The following is a 19,162-nucleotide window of genomic DNA, read 5'->3' on the forward strand; positions in this document are numbered from 1 at the left end:
CTCTTTAAAAATCACTCTAAAAAGATTTTTATCTTTGTTACGTCACAAAATTACTCTTGTCCTTCATACGGCAGAAGCCCAAGTATAAATCTCATACGTCTGTTTGCTCAAATATTTGTAGCATTTGGCACAATTGACAAGTCTTTCAAAACAAGCTCTTTCTTTAGCTAAAGGAAACTACATTCTTACTTCTTCACCAATTCTTCATCTCTCCATTCACTGAATTGTGGTGTATCTTGATTTTCAGATCTCAGACTTTTCTTGAATTACTGGCCAAATAATGTCATTCAGTCATATAGACTTTTGTAGCATCTACATATTGATGACTCTTGACTTTAAGTCTGTAGCAGCTTGGTCACTTTATCCCTGAATACCACATTAGGTATCCTAATATCTTCACTTAAGAGGTCTCAAACTTGACATAAATAAATCTTTTCCTCAAAATCTAATTTCCTAAAAATCTAAAATCTTCTCTGTAAGAGACCTTATCCATGTAAAACTGATGATCATATACTTCAGTTTCTATGTATATCACCCAAAGTCATATCTGGCTCTTCTCTTTCTGTGATGCAGCATGTCCAGTTCATCAGACACTCCTGTTCAGTTCACTTCAGTTGCTCAATCATGTTGGATTCTTTGTGACCCCAAGGACTGCAGCACCCCAGGTCTCCCTGTCCATCACCAACTCCCAGAGCTTACTCAAACTCCTGGCCATCAAGTCGGTGATGCCATCCAATCATCTCATCTTCTGTTGTCTCCTTCTCCTCCTGCCTTCATTTTTTCCAAGCATCAGAATCTTTTCAAATGAGTCAGTTCTTCGCATGAGGTGACCAAAGTATTGGAGCTTCAACTTCAGCATCAGTCCTTCCAACTAATATTCAGCACTGACTTCCTTTAGGATTGACTAGTTGAATCTCTTAGCAGTCCAAGAGACTCTCAAGAGTCTCATCCAACACCAAGTTCAAAAGCATCAATTCTTCAGCGCTCAGCTTTCCTTATAGTCAAACTCTCACATCCATACATGACTACTGGAAAAACCATAGCTTTGACTAGAGGAAACTTCGTTGGCAAATTGATGTCTCTGCTTTTTAATATGCTGTCTAGGTTTGTCAGAGATTTTCTTCCAAGGAGCAAGTGTCTGTTAATGTCATGGCTGCAGTCACCATCTCCAGTGATTTTGGAGCTGAAGAAAATAAATTCTGTCACTGTTTCCATTTTTCCCCATCTATTTGCCATGAAGTGATGGGACCAGATGCCATAATCTTAGTTTCCTGAATGTTGAGCTTTAAGCCAACGTTTTCACTCTCCTCTTTCACTTTCATCAAGAGGCTCTTTAGTTCCTCTTCACTTTCTGCCATAAGGGTGGGGACATCTGCATATCTGAAGTTATTCATATTTCTACTGGCAATCTTGATTCTGGCTTGTGCTTCATCCAGCCCAGCATTTTGAATGATGTACTCTGCATATAAGTTAAATAAGCAGGGTGATAACATACAGCCTTGAATACTCCTTTCCTGATTTGGAACCAGTCTGTTGTTCCTTGTCAAGTTCTATCTGTTGCTTCTTAACCTGCACCCAGATTTCTCAGGAGGCAGGTCAGGTGGTTTGGTATTCTCATCTCTTTCAGAATTTTCCACAGTTTGTTTTGATCCACACAGTCAAAGGCTTTGGCATAGTCAATAAAGCAGAAGTAGATGTTTTTCTGGAATCATTTTGCTTTTTTGATGATCCAATGGATGTTGGCAATTTGATCTCTGGTTCCTTTGCCTTTTCTAAATCCAGCTTGAATATCTGGAATTTCACGGTTCACATACTATACTGTTGAAGCCTGCCTTGGAGAATTTTGAGCATTACTTTGCTAGTGTGTGAGATTAATGAAATCATGCAGTAGTTTGAACATTTTTTGGCATTGCCTTTCTTAGGAATTGGAATGATAACTGACCTTTTCCAGTCCTGTGGCCACTGTTGAATTTCCCATATTTGCTGGCATATTGAGTACAGCACTTTCACAGCATCATCTTTTAAGATTTGAGCTAGATCAACTGGAATTCTATCATCTCCACTGACTTTGTTAGTAGAGATTCTTCCTAAGGCCCCCTTGACTTCACATTCCAGCATGTCTGGTTCTGGGTGAATAATCACACCATGGTGGTTATCTGGGTCATGAAGATCTTTTTTGTATAGGTCTTCTGTGTATTCTTACCACCTCTTCTTGATATCTTCTGCTTCTGTTAAGTCCATACCACTTCTGTCCTTTATTGTGCTCATCTCTGCATAAAATGTTCCCTTGGTATCTCTAATTTTCTTGAAGAGATCTCTAGTCTTTCCCATTCTGTTGTTTTCCTCTATTTCTTTGCACTGATCACCGAAGAAGGCTTTTTTATCTCTCCTTTCTATTCTTTGGAACTCTGCATTCAAATGGGAATATCTTTCCTTTTCTCCTTTGTTTTTCACTTCTCTTCTATTCACAGCTATTTGTAAGGCCTCCTCAGACAACCAGTTTGCCTTTTTGCATTTCTTTTCCATGGAGATGGTCTTGATCCCAGTCTCCTATACAATGTCACGAACCTCCATCCATAGTTCATCAGGCACTCTGTCTATCAGATCTAGTCCCATAAATCTATTGCTCACTCCCACTGTATAGTCATAAGGAATTTGATTTAGGTCACACCTGAATGGTCTAGTGGTTTTCCCTACTTTCTTCAATTTAAGTCTGAATTTGGCAATAAGGAGTTCATGATCTGAGCCACAATCAGCTTCCGGTCTTGTTTTTCCTGACTGTATAGAGCTTCTCCATCATGGCTGCAAAGAATATAATCAATCTCATTTTGGTGTTGACCACCTCATGATGTCCATGTGTAGATTCCTCTCTTGTGTTGTTGCAAGAGGGTGTTTGCTATGACCAGTGCGTTCTCTTGGCAAAACTCTATTAGCCTTTGCCTTGCTTCATTCTGTACTCCAAGGCCAAATTTGCCTGTTACTCCAGGTGTTTCTTGACTTCCTACTTTTGCATTCCAGTCCCCTATAATGAAAAGGACGTCTTTTTTGGGTGTTAGTTCTAAAAGGTCCTGTAGGTCTTCAAAGAACCGTTCAACTTCAGCTTCTTCAGCATTGCTGGTTGGGGCATAGGCTTGAATTACCATGATACTGAATGGTTTGCCTTGGAAATGAACAGAGATCATTCTGTCATTTTTGAGATTGCATCCAAGTACTGCATTTCAGACTCTTTTGTTGACCATGATGGCTACTCCATTTCTTCTAAGGGATTCTTGCAGACAGTAGTAGATGTAATGGTAATCTGAGTTAAATTCACCCATTCCATTCCATTTTAGTTCACTGATTCCTAAAATGTTGATGTTCACTCCTGGCATCTCCTGTTTGACCACTTCCAATTTGCCTTGATTCATGGACCTAACATTCCAGGTTCCTATGCAATATTGCTCTTTACAGCATTGGACCTTGCTTCTATCACCAGTCACATCAACAACTGGGTATTGTTTTTGCTTTGACTCCATCCCTTCATTCTTTCTGGAGTTGTTTCTCCGCTGATCTCCAGTAGCATATTGGGCACATACCAACCTGTGGAGTTCATCTTTCAGTGTCCTATCTTTTTTCCCTTTCATAGACTGTTCATGGGGTTCTCAAGGCAAGAATACTGAAGTGGTTTCTATTCCCTTCTCCAGTGGACCACATTCTGTCAGACCTCTCCACCATGACTCGTCCGTCTTGGGTGGCCCCACACAGTATGGCTTAGTTTCACTGAGTCAGACAAGGCTGTGGTCTGTGTGATCAGATTGGCTAGTTTTCTATGATTATGGCTTCAGTGAGTCTGCCCTCTGATGCCCTCTTGCTACACCTACCTTCTTACTTGGGTTTCTCTTACCTTGGACGTGGGGTATCTCTTCACGGCTGCTCCAGCAAAGCGCAGCCTCTGCTCCTGACCTTGGAGGAGGTCGCCCCTCCTGACCCTGAGGGTGAAGTAGCTCCTCTCAGCCCTCCTGAGCCGGCGCAGCTGCTACTCCTCGAGTGTGGGGTTGATCCTCTCAGCCGCCGCCCCTGGCCTCAGACATGGGGCAGCTCCTCTCGGCCGCTCCTGTGCTGTCGCAGCCTGGTGCTCATGGTCGCCGCCCCTGACCTTGGGCGAGGGGTAGCTCCTCACGGCTACGCTTCTGAGCGGTCAGTCAAAGGATTAGACTATGAATTAAATGAAGTATACCTTTACCTAGTATCTGGCATATGGTGTCGTAACAAATGACAGCTCTTATAATTATCATAAATATGAATGAATTATGTGCTAAATCAGTATCTGTCATTACTTGTTATATCTTCATGGGGCTTGAGACAAAATTACATTTTGGAAACCACTAGAAAGTAGCATGCAGATGAAAAAATTGAAATGCATTTTAAAAATTTTTTGTATACAATGATAAATTATTCAAGTACCTCTATCAACATTTTAAAAACAATTTTTAATTGGAGACCTGTTACAATACATTCATTAAACTCTCTTAACTGTGATTGATTTTATATGAAACTTACTTAAGTAAGTTCCATAATCAACTGTATGTTAGTAATCATAATCAGATTCTCTCTAGGATGTATGAGAATTCTATTCTCCTTAACTAAGAGTTGTTTTTTTTTTTTTAATGTGGCTAATATTGAAATGTCCTAAGTTGTACAGATCTTGTCACATTTCAATGGGCTTTCAAATGCACACTTCCATGGTAATCACATCCTTATCAAGCTACTGGACATTTCTGTAACCTCGGAGAAGTTCTCCTCTACAGTGAATTCTCTTACCCTTCACCCCTCAGAGGTAGCAATATTGTCATTTATTTCTGCCACTTCTAGAATTTCATATAAATGCAATCCAAAAGTATAGAAGATTGGGTTGTTGTTGTTGAGTCACTAAGTCGTGTCCGACTTTTTGTGACCCCATGAACTGCAGCATGCCAGGCTTCCCTGCCCTTCACTATCTCCTGGAGTTTGCTCAAACTCATGTCTATTGAATCTGTTATGCCATCTGACCAGCTCATCATCTGTTGGCCCCTTCTCTTCCTCTGTTCAGCCTTTCCCAGCATCAGGGTCTTTTCCAACGAGTCTGCTCTTCACATCAGGTGGCCAAAGTACTGGAGCTTCATCATAAATTCTTCCAATGAATATTCAGGGTTAATTTCTTTTAGGATTGACAGGATTGATTTCCTTGCTGTCCAAGGGACTCTGAAGAGTCTTCTCCAGCACCACAATTTGAATGCATCAATTCTTTGGTGCTAAGCCTTCTTTAAGGGTCATCTCCTCATATCCATACATGACTACTGGAAAAATCATAGCTTTGGCTATATATGGACATTTGTTGGCAAAGTGATATCTTTGCTTTTTAGTATGCTATCTAGTTTTGTCATAACTTTTGTTCCAAGGAGCTAGTATCTTTTAATTTCATGACTACAGTCACCATCTACAGTGATTTCAGAGCCCAAGAAAATAAAATCTGTCACTGTTTCCACTTTTTCCCCATCTATTTACCATGAAGTGATGGGACCCTATGTCATGATCTTAGTTTTTTTTTTTTTTAATATTGAGTGTTAAGTCAGCTTTTTCATTCTCCTCTTTCACCCTCATTAAGAGGCTGTTTAGTTCCTCTTTGCTTTCTGCCTTAGAGTGGTATTATCTGCATATCAGAGGTTGTTGTTATTTTTCCACCGGCAATCTTGATTCCAGTTTGTGATTCATCCAGCTTGTTACCCTGTTATTGCATAAAGCCTGGATGATTTTTTCATAGTATAGTTTCTACTGAAAATCACATGTATAGGATTGTCAGTGTGCCCCCCTTTTTTTTTTTTTTGGAAAGGATTAAATTCATTATTCTGCTGTCTCCTAGTCTCAGTGTTTTAAAGTTTACATAATTTCCTTAATTGTGTCTCAAAAGTACAGTTTGGCTCATAGCACCATTCTAACTCCTGTTTACAGATTAAATAATTAAGTTATAGAAATAACAAATAACTTTCCAAAGTTCATATTTCTTAAGGGTTCTGGAAAGTGGCTCCTACTGAATAAGTTGTCTGAAGACAGTATATTTGTATTTACTGTGCAATCAAAAGGACTGAACACTTATTTTTAGAAATGCAGCATGAGCCTGAAATTAATAGTAGCAATAACAGAAATGTTGCATTAAGAATTCCTGGGACATTATCCAGTTTTTACCATAACAAAATACTTCTCACACATAAAAATATGTCTGCATTTATAGGTAAAGTGATTGGCATTCAAAGAACAGAATACTAACCCTAGGACTGAGGGAAATTTAAAAAAAATACCAAAGGAGCTTGCTAATTTACTAATATAGATTTAGCTAATTTCATTATTGAGCAGAAATACTAGAATGAGTGTGGGTAAGCTACAATTGGCTACAAAACTATAGTGAGTTTTCCACTCTAATTATCTGAAATTATAGTTTTTACACACCATCCTACTTTTAGGAAATAGCAATTATTCAATTTGCATCAGTGTTGGAATTAAGCTTACTCTGAGACTGTTTTTTCATGACTCTTCATCAGTATCCCTTGAGATTCCCCTGACAATGCATGCCCTACAGATCACTAGTTACATCCACAATAAGGTTAGATTCTTTTCCCTACAGAACAGAAAATGATAGTACACCTACAATCAAATAAGTATCTGTTTGATCCCAGCTCTGTACATTTAATCCTTAAGTGATAGAATAGTAATTGTACACTGGAGATACAATATATAACATTAGAGAAACATGGAGAGAGTCTGTTTCCATCCAGGAGGATTTAGTTTCCTGTGCCCAAGTACGGAGTATGGGCAAGGCTATGCCAATTCCAGGGGACAGCATGAGCAATGCAGTGGTAGGGCAGTGAGAAGGTGATATTTGAAAACAGTCAAATGCTTAGTCATTCTTTTATTGTAGTCTTTCCTCAAGACATAGTCTTCCCAGAATCCTTTCCTAAAAACTTTTTAATTTTTTTTTAATTGAAGGATAATTACTTCACAGAATTTTGTGGTTTTCTGTCATACATCAAGAATCAGCCATACATACACCCTTGTCCCTTCCCTCCCAAACCCCCCTCCCATCTGCCTCCCCACCCCACCCTTCAGCCTGTTTGAGCCCCTGTTAGAGTTCTCTGAGTCCTACACGAAATTCCCAATGGCTATCTGTGTTACACATGGTATTATAAATTTCTATGTTACCATCTCCATACATCTCCCCTTCTCCCTCCTCTCTTCCCACCTTGTCCATAGGTCTGTTTTCTATGTCTCTTTCTACATTGCTGCCCTGAAAATAAATTCATCAGTACCATCTCTCAGATTCCATATATATATGTATGTGTGTGTGTGTGTGTGTGTGTGTGTGTGTGTGTGTGTGAGAGAGAGAGAGACAGCGTATACAATATTTGTATTTCTCTTACTGACTTACTTCAGTCTGTATAATGGGCTCTAGTTTCATCAACCTCATTAGAACAAGTTCGGATGTATTCCTTTTTATGACTGAGTAGTATTCCATTGTATATATGTACCACAGCTTCTTTATCCATTCATCTGTTGATGGACATCTAGGTTGCTTCCATGTACTAGCTATTGTAAATAGTGCTGCAGTGAACATTGGGATACATGTTTTTCCTGAAAACATTTTTCTGATACAGCAAGATAACATCTAGTTCTTCTCATTCAGATAAGGAGCAGAGAATTTTGATGCAATTTAAGACTGCTGATACCAATGATTCAAACTAATGATATTATTCTTGTCTCAGATTTCTAGAACAGATTTCTTTTGTCTGCTCTTAAAAGTGAACAAATACCCGGTTGTGAAATATAGGAATAAACTAGCATATATATATATAAGGTCTGAGAAGTAATTCATAACCCTGACTTTGCCAAGATAAGCCATTTAAAATGTGTCAGTTTCACTTTGGTAACTTACAAAATGAGAATTCATGCTGAATATTCTTTTATATTTTTAAAATTATAGAAAGATCAAGTATGATCAATATCAGCTTCCACAAAAGCTTAGCAATGCCGTTTTTTCATAATGTGTTACCATGTTAGTTGCTCAGTTGTGTCTGACTCTTTCCAACAAAGGCTGAATAGATGCAATAACTGCAATTAGTTTATATCATCAGTTCAGTTCAGTCTCTCAATCATGTCCAAATCTTTGCGACCCCATGGACTTCAGCATGCCAGGCCTCCCTGTCCATCAACAACTCCCAGAGTTTACTCAAACTCATGTCCATTGAGTCGGTGATGCCATCCAATCATCTCATCCTTTGTCCTCCCCTTGTCCTCCCGCCTTCAATTTTTCCAGCATCAGGGTCTTTTCAAATGAGTCAGTGCTTCAAATCAAGTAGCCAAAGTATTGGAGTTTCAGCTTCAGCATCAGTACTTCCAATGAATATTCAGATTGATTTCCTTTAGGATGAATAGCAGCAGAGCTACAGCAATAGTTAAAATCTTAAGATCAAACACAAAGAACAAATATTAAAAGCAGCAAGGGAGAAACAACAAATAACACACAAAGGGATTCCCATAAGGATAACAGCTGATCTATCAATAGAAACCCTCCAGGCCAGAAGGGAATGGCAGGACATACGGAAAGTAATGAAAGAGAATAACCTACAACCTAGATTACTGTACCCAGCAAGGATCTCATTCAGATATGAAGGAGAATTCAAAAGCTTTACAGACAAGCAAAAGCTGAGAGAATTCAGCACCACCAAACCAGCTCTTCAACAAATGCTAAAAGATCTTCTCTAGATAGGAAATGCAGAAAGGTTGTATAAACGTGAACCCAAAACAACAAAGTAAATGGCAACGAGACCACACCTATCAGTAATTACCTTAAATGTAAATGGGTTGAATGCCCCAAACAAAAGACAAAGATTGGCTGAATGGATACAAAAACAAGACCCCTATATATGCTGTCTACAAGAGACCCACCTCAAAGCAAGAGACACATACTGACTAAAATTGAAGGGCTGGAAAAAAATATTTCACGCAAACGGAGACCAAAAGAAAGCAGGAGTCGCAATACTCATATCAGATAAAATAGACTTTCAAATAAAGGATGTGAAAAGAGACAAAGAAGGACACTACATAATGATCAAAGGATTAATGCAAGAAGAAGATATAACAATTATAAATATATATGCACCCAACATAGGAGCACCGCAATATGTACGGCAAACACTAATGAGTATGAAAGAGGAAATTAATAGTAACACAATAATAGTGGGAGACTTTAATACCCCCTCACAACTATGGATAGATCAACTAAACAGAAAATTAACAAGGAAACACAAACCTTGAATGACACAATGGACCAGCTAGACCTAATTGATATCTATAGGACATTTCACCCCAAAACAATGAACTTCACCTTTTTCTCAAGTTCACATGGAACCTTCTCCAGAATAGATCACATCCTGGGCCATAAATCTGGTCTTGGAAAATTCAAAAAATTGAAATCATTCCAGTCATCTTTTCTGACCACAGTGCAGTAAGATTAGATCTCAATTACAGGAAAAGAATTGTTAAAAATTCAAACATATGGAGGCTAAATAACACGCTTCTGAATAACCAACAAATCATAGAAGAAATCAAAAAAGAAATCAAAATATGCATAGAAATGAATGAAAATGAAAACACAACAACCCAAAACCTATGGGACACTGTAAAAGCAGTGCTAAGGGGAAGGTTCATAGCATTACAGGTTTACATCAAGAAACAAGAAAAAAGCCAAATAAATAACCTAACTCTACACCTGAAGCAATTAGAGAAGGAAGAAATGAAGAACCCCAGGGTTAGCAGAAGGAAAGAAATCTTAAAAATTAAGGCAGAAATAAATGCAAAAGAAACTAAAGAGACCATAGCAAAAATCAACAAAGCTAAAAGCTGGTTTTTTGAAAAAATAAACAAAATTGACAAACCATTAGCAAGACTCATTAAGAAGCAAAGAGAGAAGAACCAAATTAACAAAATTAGAAATGAAAATGGAGAGATCACAACAGACAACACTGAAATACAAAGGATCATAAGAGACTACTACCAGCAGCTCTATGCCAACAAAATGGACAACTTGGATGAAATGGACAAATTCTTAGAAAAGTATAACCTTCCAAAACTGAACCAGGAAGAAATAGAAGATCTTAACAGACCCATCACAAGCAAGGAAATCGAAACTGTCATCAAAAATCTTCCAGCAAACAAAAGCCCAGGACCAGATGGCTTCACAGCTGAATTCTACCAAAAATTTAGAGAAGAGCTAACATCTATCTTACTCAAACTCTTCCAGAAAATTGCAGAGGAAGGTAAACTTCCAAACTCATTCTATGAGGCCACCATCACCCTAATTCTAAAACCAGACAAAGATGCCACAAAAAAAAGAAAACTACAGGCCAATATCACTGATGAACATAGATGCAAAAATCTTTAACAAAATTCTAGCAAACAGAATCCAACAACATATTAAAAAAATCATACACCACGACCAAGTGGGCTTTATCACAGGAATGCAAGGATTCTTCAATATCCGCAAATCAATCAATGTAATACACCACATTAACAAATTGAAAGATAAAAACCATATGATTATCTCAATAGATGCAGAGAAAGCCTTTGACAAAATTCAAGACCCATTCATGATTAAAACTCTCCAGAAAGCAGGAATAGAAGGAACATACCTCAACATAATAAAAGCTATATATGACAAACCCACAGCAAGTATCACCCTCAATGGTGAAAAATTGAAAGCATTTCCCCTGAAATCAGGAACAAGACAAGGATGCCCACTCTAACCACTACTATTCAACATAGTGTTGGAAGTTTTGGCCACAACAATCAGAGCAGAAAAAGAAGTAAAAGGAATCCAGATAGGAAAAGAAGAAGTGAAACTCTCGCTGTTTGCAGATGACATGATCCTCTACATAGAAAACCCTAAAGACTCTTCCAGAAAATTACTAGAGCTAATCAATGAATATAGTAAAGTTGCAGGATATAAAATTAACACACAGAAATCCCTTGCATTCCTATACACTAACAATGAAAAAACAGAAAGAGAAATTAAGGAAACAATACCATTCACCATTGCAACAAAAAGAATAAAATACTTAGGAGTATATCTACCTAAAGAAACAAAAGACCTATACATAGAAAACTATAAAACACTGATGAAAGAAATCAAAGAGGACACAAACAGATGGAGAAACATACCATGCTCATGGATTGGAAGAATCAATATTGTCAAAATGGCTATTCTACCCAAAGCAATCTATAGATTCAATGCAATCCCTATCAAGCTACCAATGGTATTTTTCACAGAACTAGACCAAATAATTTCACAATTTGTATGGAAATACAAAAAACCTCGAATAGCCAAAGTAATCTTGACAAAGAAGAATGGAGCTGGAGGAATCAACCTGCCTGACTTCAGACTCTACTACAAAGCCACAGTCATCAAGACAGTATGGTACTGGCACAAAGACAGAAATATAGATCAGTGGAACAGAATAGAAAGCCCAGAGATAAATCCACGAACCTATGGACACCTTATCTTTGACAAAGGAGGCAAGGATATACAATGGAAAAAAGACAACCTCTTTAACAAGTGGTGCTGGGAAAACTGGTCAACCACTTGTAAAAGAATGAAACTAGAACACTTTCTAACACCATACACAAAAATAAACTCAAAGTGGATTAAATATCTAAATGTAAGACCAGAAACTATAAAACTCCTAGAGGAGAACATAGGCAAAACACTCTCTGACATAAATCACAGCAAGATCCTCTATGACCCACCTCCCAGAATATTGGAAATAAAAGCAAAAGTAAACAAATGGGACCTAATGAAACTTAAAAGCTTTTGCACAACAAAGGAAACTATAAGTAAGGTGAAAAGACAGCCCTCAGATTGGGAGAAAATAATAGCAAATGAAGAAACAGACAAAGGATTAATCTCAAAAATATACAAGCAACTCCTGCAGCTCAATTCCAGAAAAATAAATGACCCAATCAAAAAATGGGCCAAAGAACTAAACAGACATTTCTCCAAAGAAGACATACAGATGGCTAACAAACACATGAAAAGATGCTCAACATCACTCATTATCAGAGAAATGCAAATCAAAACCACAATGAGGTACCATTACACGCCAGTCAGGATGGCTGCTATCCAAAAGTCTACAAGCAATTAATGCTGGAGAGGGTGTGGAGAAAAGGGAACCCTCTTACACTGTTGGTGGGAATGCAAACTAGTACAGCCACTATGGAAAACAGTGTGGAGATTTCTTAAAAAACTGGAAATAGAACTGCCGTATGACCCAGCAATCCCACTTCTGGGCATACACACTGAGGAAACCAGATCTGAAAGAGACACGTGCACCCCAATGTTCATTGCAGCATTGTTTATAATAGCCAGGACAGGGAAGCAACCTAGATGCCCATCAGCAGATGAATGGATAAGGAAGCTGTGGTACATATACACCATGCAATATTACTCAGCCATTAAAAAGAATTCATTTGAACCAGTCCTAATGAGATGGATGAAGCTGGAGCCCATCATACAGAGTGAAGTAAGCCAGAAAGATAAAGAACATTACAGCATACTGACACATATATATGGAATTTAGAAAGATGGTAATGATAACCCTTTATGCAAAACAGAAAAAGAGACACAGAAGTACAGAACAGACTTTTGAACTCTGTGGGAGAAGGTGAGGGTGGGATGTTGCAAAAGAACAGCATGTATATTATCTATGGTGAAACAGATCACCAGCCCAGGTGGGATGCATGAGACAAGTGCTCGGGCCTGGTGCACTGGGAAGACCCAGAGGAATCGGGTGGAGAGGGAGGTGGGAGGGGGGATCGGGATGGGGAATACGTGTAAATCTATTGCTGATTCATGTCAATGTATGACAAACCCACTGAAAAAATAAATAAATAAATAAAATTTTAAAAAAAAGGAACCAAATGCTGATTGAAATATATTTTTCAGAAATATCTCAGAAGACTGCATTTAAAATTGTAGTATTTTGTAAAGATGAAAAAAAAAAACACATGCAAAACTAAATAATTCATTGCAAAATGAAGTAGTATATTGTTGAGGATAACCTTCTTAATAATATTAATTCTTGAGTACAGTGACATGATAAAATATATTTATTGTTATGCTTTGCAATATCTTCTTTGTTGATATTGAGTAAAATATACAGACTTCTAACTTTGTTGTTGCTTAATCAGTAAGTTGTATCCAACTCTTTTTTGACCCCATGGACTGTTGCCCTCCTCAGTCCATATGATTCTCCAGGCAAGAATACTGGAGTGGGTTGCAATTTCCTACTCCATATCTTCCCAATCCAGGGATCAGACACGCATCTCCTGTGTCTCCTGCATTGATAGGTGGATTCTTCATCACTATGCCACTTGGGAAGCCCCTTTTTCATAATAAGTCACTCTAAATAAGCAAATATTTTAATCAACTTTGAGATTAATTTCATAGATCTAATTGTCTTTATAATATGAAGTTGACTAATATGATACATCAGTACCCCATTATCTTTTATTGTACATTGACAAAAATATCATAAGAGCCAATTCTATTGGTCATTATATTAAGTTATTCATACACTATATTAATTTTAATATTTTATAACTTTTTCCTGTATATTTAGGTTTCCTTGGTGGCTCCATGGTAAAGAACCTGCATGCCAGTGCAGGAGACACAGGTTTGATCCTAGGGTGCTTGATCCATTGTTGTACAGTCACTTAGTCATGTCCAAATCTTTGCAACCCCATGGACTGTGGCACACCAAGCTTCCCTGTCCTTCACCATATCCCTGAGTCTGCTCAAATTCATGTTCATTGAGTCAGTGATGTCATCCAACAATCTCATCCTCTGTGATCCACTTCTCCTGCCTTCAATCTTTCCCAGCCTCAGGCTCTTTTCCAATGGGTCAGTTCTTTTCATCAGGTGACCAAAATATTGGAGCTTCATCTTCAGCATCAATCCTCCCAATGAATATTCAGGGCTGATTTCCTTTAGGATTGACTGGTTGGATCACCTTGCTGTCCAAGGGACTCTCAAGAGTCTTCTCCAGCACCACATTTTGAAGGTATCAATTCTTCGGCATTCAGCCTTTTTATTGTCCAGCTCTCACACCTGACATGACTTCTGGGAGAACCATAACTTTGAATATATGGACCTTTGTAGGCGAAATGATGTCTCTGCTTTTTAGTATGCTGCCTAGGTGTGTCACTTCTTTTCTTCCAAGAAGCAAGTGTCTTTTAATTTCATGGTTATGTCCATTCTAACTGTTGCTTCTTGACCTGAATACAGGTTTCTCAGGAGGCAGGTAAGGTGGTCTGATATTCCCGTCTGTTTAAAAATTTTCCACAGTTTGTTGTGATCTACACAGTGAAAGGCTTTAGCATAGTCAATAAAACAGAAGTAGGTTTTTTTTTTTTTTTCCTGGAATTCTCTTGCTTTTTCTATGATCCAGCGGATGTTGGCAATTTGACATTTGGACCTCTGCCTTTTCTGAATCCAGCTTGTATATCTGGAAGTTCTCAGTTCACATATAGTCAAAGCCTAGATTGGAAAATTTTGAACATTACTTCGCTAGCATGTGAAATGAGTGCTATTTTGCTGTAGTTTGAACATTCTTCGGCATTTCTTTATTTGGAATTGGAATGAAAACTGACTTTTTCCAGTCCTGTGGCCACTGATGAGTTTTCCAAATTTGCTGGCATATTGAGTGCAGCACTTTGACAGCAAAATCATTTAGGTTTTGGAACAGGCTAAGCTGAAATTCCATCACCTCCACTAGCTTTGTTCATAGTGATGCGTCCTAAGGTCCATTTTTTGTTTGTTTGTTTAGAATGTATGGATATTACATTTTATATCTTACTTTTTGCTCTGTATGTTGAGAAGTATCTCTGTATTTTTTCTTCCTCTTTTAATGCTTTGAATTTTTAAATAACTTTTATATATTTTTTTAAAATTTCCCTAATTTCTTCTCTCCCTCTCTCCTTCCTTCTTTGTTTCGTTCCTTTGATGATGAACTAAGAAACATTCCTGGAACTAAACAAGTAATAGTTTTCTTTTACATACCAATGGAATGGGTTTGGTATTATATTGTTTAATCCATTGACAGATAATACCTCTCATGAGTGGGAGTATCTGATAGTGATAGTAAAACTTTACTGGCCACAGAGAACAAGTTGTAGCATATTTCATCCTTTCTCTTCTCGAGAAAAGATTTATAAGATTGAAGATATCCTTTTCTTTAAGTTAAATTATCTAGGACTGATTTTTTATCTTTGAAAAATATTTTTAACCTAAAAATTTATCTTCTTTCGTTATTGTAGTAGCATTCTGATTTCCTACTTTTTTAAAAGCACCTATGTCATGTGTAATAAATAATGGATCACTTAAATATACATTTTCTTTGATATTTTCTGTATATGTATTTTGATTCTTTTTTTCCTAATACGTTTTATTTTTGCCTTCTCATTATTTTTCCATTATGAATTCTATATTTTTAGCTTGGACATATAAAATAAACTAAACATTTCTTTTGTTATATCTCATAACTAATAAACTTACTGAAAAATGGTAAGACTGTACTTTAGAAATATTTTAAAATAGTAGCTCTAATATTTTGATATTTATCAGGGTTTTATAAGAATTCTATGCTAAATTCTAATTTAAATTATTCTTTATTTTTCCCCAAGTATGATTTGACACCACAGACAGCATAGATTGTCCTGTAAGAAGAATTTTATCCTTGTGTAAAGAACTTTATTTTCTGCAAGTTGATTTAGACTTGAAACCTTGAATGTTTTAAAGATTATCTTATTTTTTTCCAACTACTGTGCTTTTCTTAGATTAATGATAAAACCAATTGTTCATCCCTTGGACTTTGACAGCATACAGTGAGTTCTGACAACCTTCTCCCACTCCAGTTCCTGAATAACATGTAATTTCCTTGATATGACAAAGTATCATTTTAGCATTCATGTCATGCCATGGTGTTCATTTTTCATTTTTCTGTAAGTTAATGAGTTCTAACAAAGAGTGCCTTCATAAAGTTGTCTTTTGCCAAAAGTCCTACGGCAGCATGTGGGCTAGTGACAAGCTACAGTATTAAGGAGACTGGTTTTAAACTAAGTCTCTTAAAGTGTGCATGGAAGTACTGAATGCATCCCTGTGTGTTTTGCAGACAATCCGAGCTTGCTGAGCCATGTCCCAGTGGGTATTAGAGTTCTGGATGTCAATGACAATCCACCCGAGCTTGCCAGGGAATATGATATTGTTGTCTGCGAAAATTCTAAGCCTGGTCAGGTAAGTTAATTGTTTCCTTCCTAATAATTTGAATGGGTGAAAAGTAAGCAGCTCTGTTTCTATTATTCTTAGGTATAATCCTCAAAAATCCCTCAGTGTTATTTTTGTGCTTAGTACAAAAAATTTTATAAAGCTTTAAGTACCAAATAGATTTTTTGAGAACCACAGAAAATAAATGTTCTCTGGATCACAAATGTAATTCAACAAATGAACTCCTTCATGCATGTATTTTTTATGCCAGTAAAATTATACTGAATGATTTGCATTCAGCCCTGTATTAAGTGAAGAGGAAACAGTGAACTCTCCTGCCCTGATGAAGCTTATAAACTAGAGTGAGGAGAAGAAAATGGCCTGGTCTATTTTGGAGGGAATGTGGGAGCAACTTACAGTGGCCATTGAGTAATATTGATACTAGAAGGTGATTAGGTTTCAACATGAAGAATGTATATGCTTTGAGGAGGTAGGGAGAATGAAGGATGGATAGAAGAACTGGAACATGGAACTTGAGTCTAGGTGTAGTGTGGCAGGCAGTTAAAGGAGCATGGTGATTCCATAGGGAGACCAGTGTTGTTGATGCCCATAAAGCAAGTGAGCTATGGGAAGGGGATGTGCCTCTGTCTTCTCTGCTGTGTAACAAATTACACAAACTTAGCAACTTCAAACACCTATTTAGCATCCCATAGTTTCTGCAGGTCAGAATTCTGCTCACAGTTTAGCTCAGTCTCTGTGGGAGTATCACAAGATGGAATCAAGTTGTGTTCTTCCCTGAGGCTGGGAGAACTCTTCCATGCTCACATTGGTAACATTCAGTTACTCTCAGCTGCAGACCTGAGAGTTTCAGTGTTCCCCAGAGTTCTGAGATGCCTCCACAGTTGGTTTTGTTTTTTTGTTGTTCCTTTTGTGTGTGTGTGTGTGTGTGTGTGTGTGTGTGTGTGTGTGTTTTGTCATATAGGCTTTCCCAATATGGCCACTTCAAATAAGTAGAGAGTCTTTCTGAAGAGTCTGACAGTTTCATATAATGTAATGTAGTGTTACCAGTGTGATATATCCTATTTCCATATTCTGTTGGTCAAAAGCAAGAAACAAGACACATCTAGAATTCAAGAAAAAGGGATCACAAGGAGGCGTGGATTCCATGATGGGCACCTTGAAGTCTGTCTGTCATATGAATCAAGAGAAGTGAAAATGGTCTAGGTCTAGTTCAGTCAGATAGCCCCTTTTACTGTCTTTGGTAAACCAGAATAAATTTATCATAGAAAATTATTTTAAATCATTTTGAAACTTGTGATACAATTATGGTTGTGAGAACTGTTGACTTGTGTATCTGTGTATGAGGACAATCAGGTATGGCTTGTTAAAATAATCATTGCTTATATGTTTTTAATATCTCTAGGGGAGATATTTACATATGTATAAATGCAGGACTCTATATAGAGCTTACATAAAGTTTTCTCATGTCTATTTCTCACAGGAAAGTTAGAAAATATGAGTGAGAACAAAATGACTAAAAATTATATTATTTTTAGGTATTAACAGGTTATCTGTTTCACTCTTAGCAATATATTAAGATTATCACTTCTGATGCTTAATTTTTTGTTTTTTTTCCCCATTTCACCATGTGAAAAAAAAAAACAACAGAGTTTTGTGGTACATATATAAAATGATTTACTTACCAAATCACACTTCAATAATGCTATAAATTGATTCACACATCCTAAAATTATTTTATTAGTGTATATTATACACATACAATTGAAGAGGAAAATTATAAACATTCAAATAGAAAATTTAGATTTAAAAAACTCATTTAATATGGGATTTCAATTTTGGTAATAGCATCAGATTAGACATAGCTGATAAGAAAATAGTACAAGTAGAGAACTGCAAGTTAGATTAGATTAAAATATTCATGTTAAAGAATGGAAAGACAAGAAGGTAGAAAGTATAAATAAGAATAAGAAAAATATAGAACATGTAGATCTAATATACAAATTAATCAATTCTCAGAAGGATATTAAAAAAGAAAGCTGGGCAGAAGTAATATTTGAGGCAATCATGACTGCAAAATTTTCCATACTGTTGACAAACATCCAAGTCAAGAATTCAAGAAACAGAGAAAAACAAAAAACTGAGCAACTGTTTATAAAAATAACTTTACCTAGATAAATTGAAATAAAATATCAAAAATAAAGTTAAAATATCAAGAGAAAAGAGACATTATACTATTAAGAAAAAATGAATGTAATGCCAGGCAGAGGTCTTAAGATGACATCAAAAGCATAATTGAAAAGTCAGTAGATTTGACTTGATCAAAATTAAGCATTTCTGTTTTCTGAAAGACCGTTAAGAGGATGAGAAGTAAAATCATAGAGTGAAAAAATATATTTGCAAACCATTTATCCAGTGAAGGATTAGCATGTAGAATATAAAAAGAATACTCAAAACTTTCTAAAGGACAATTTTAAAAGCTGATTATTTAATCAGGAAGAATAAAATCCCTCCCTAAGGGAAGATAATTCCCAAGAGCCAGAAGATCATATCTGGCAATGGTAAATTCTTTTTCTCCCAAAAATATTCCTCAAAAATAACGATAACAAGAGTTCTTATTTAGACCAAAAAGAGAGAGAGAAAGAGAGAAAGTTTCTTACCATAATAAGCATACTAGTGATTTGTTTTTTTTTTTTGAAGGGGGGAAGGGAAGGTAATCAAATAGGCAGTTTGAAGTGGCAAGAATTCTTAAAGATCAAATCAATTTGTAATTATATTGGTAATGTTAAATTATTTGTAAATAAATAGCCCCTTTAAAAC

The 19,162-nt window shown here is 36.8% G+C and overlaps 1 protein-coding gene across 6 annotated transcripts in view; it reads left to right on the top strand.

Annotated features, from left to right (window-relative positions):
* The window catches only part of CDH18 (cadherin 18), a 1,208,767-nt gene that overhangs the window by 1,139,169 nt on the left and 50,436 nt on the right, over positions 1-19,162 (top strand). For all 6 annotated transcript variants that reach the window (XM_061129307.1, XM_061129308.1, XM_061129303.1 and 3 more), the window contains one exon: positions 16,233-16,354. In XM_061129307.1, coding sequence (XP_060985290.1) covers positions 16,233-16,354 — 122 coding nt within the window. The remainder of the gene's footprint in view (positions 1-16,232; positions 16,355-19,162) is intronic.

The sequence above is a fragment of the Dama dama genome, chromosome 25, assembly GCF_033118175.1.
Source record: "Dama dama isolate Ldn47 chromosome 25, ASM3311817v1, whole genome shotgun sequence".
In the NCBI taxonomy this organism is placed as follows: domain Eukaryota; kingdom Metazoa; phylum Chordata; class Mammalia; order Artiodactyla; family Cervidae; genus Dama; species Dama dama.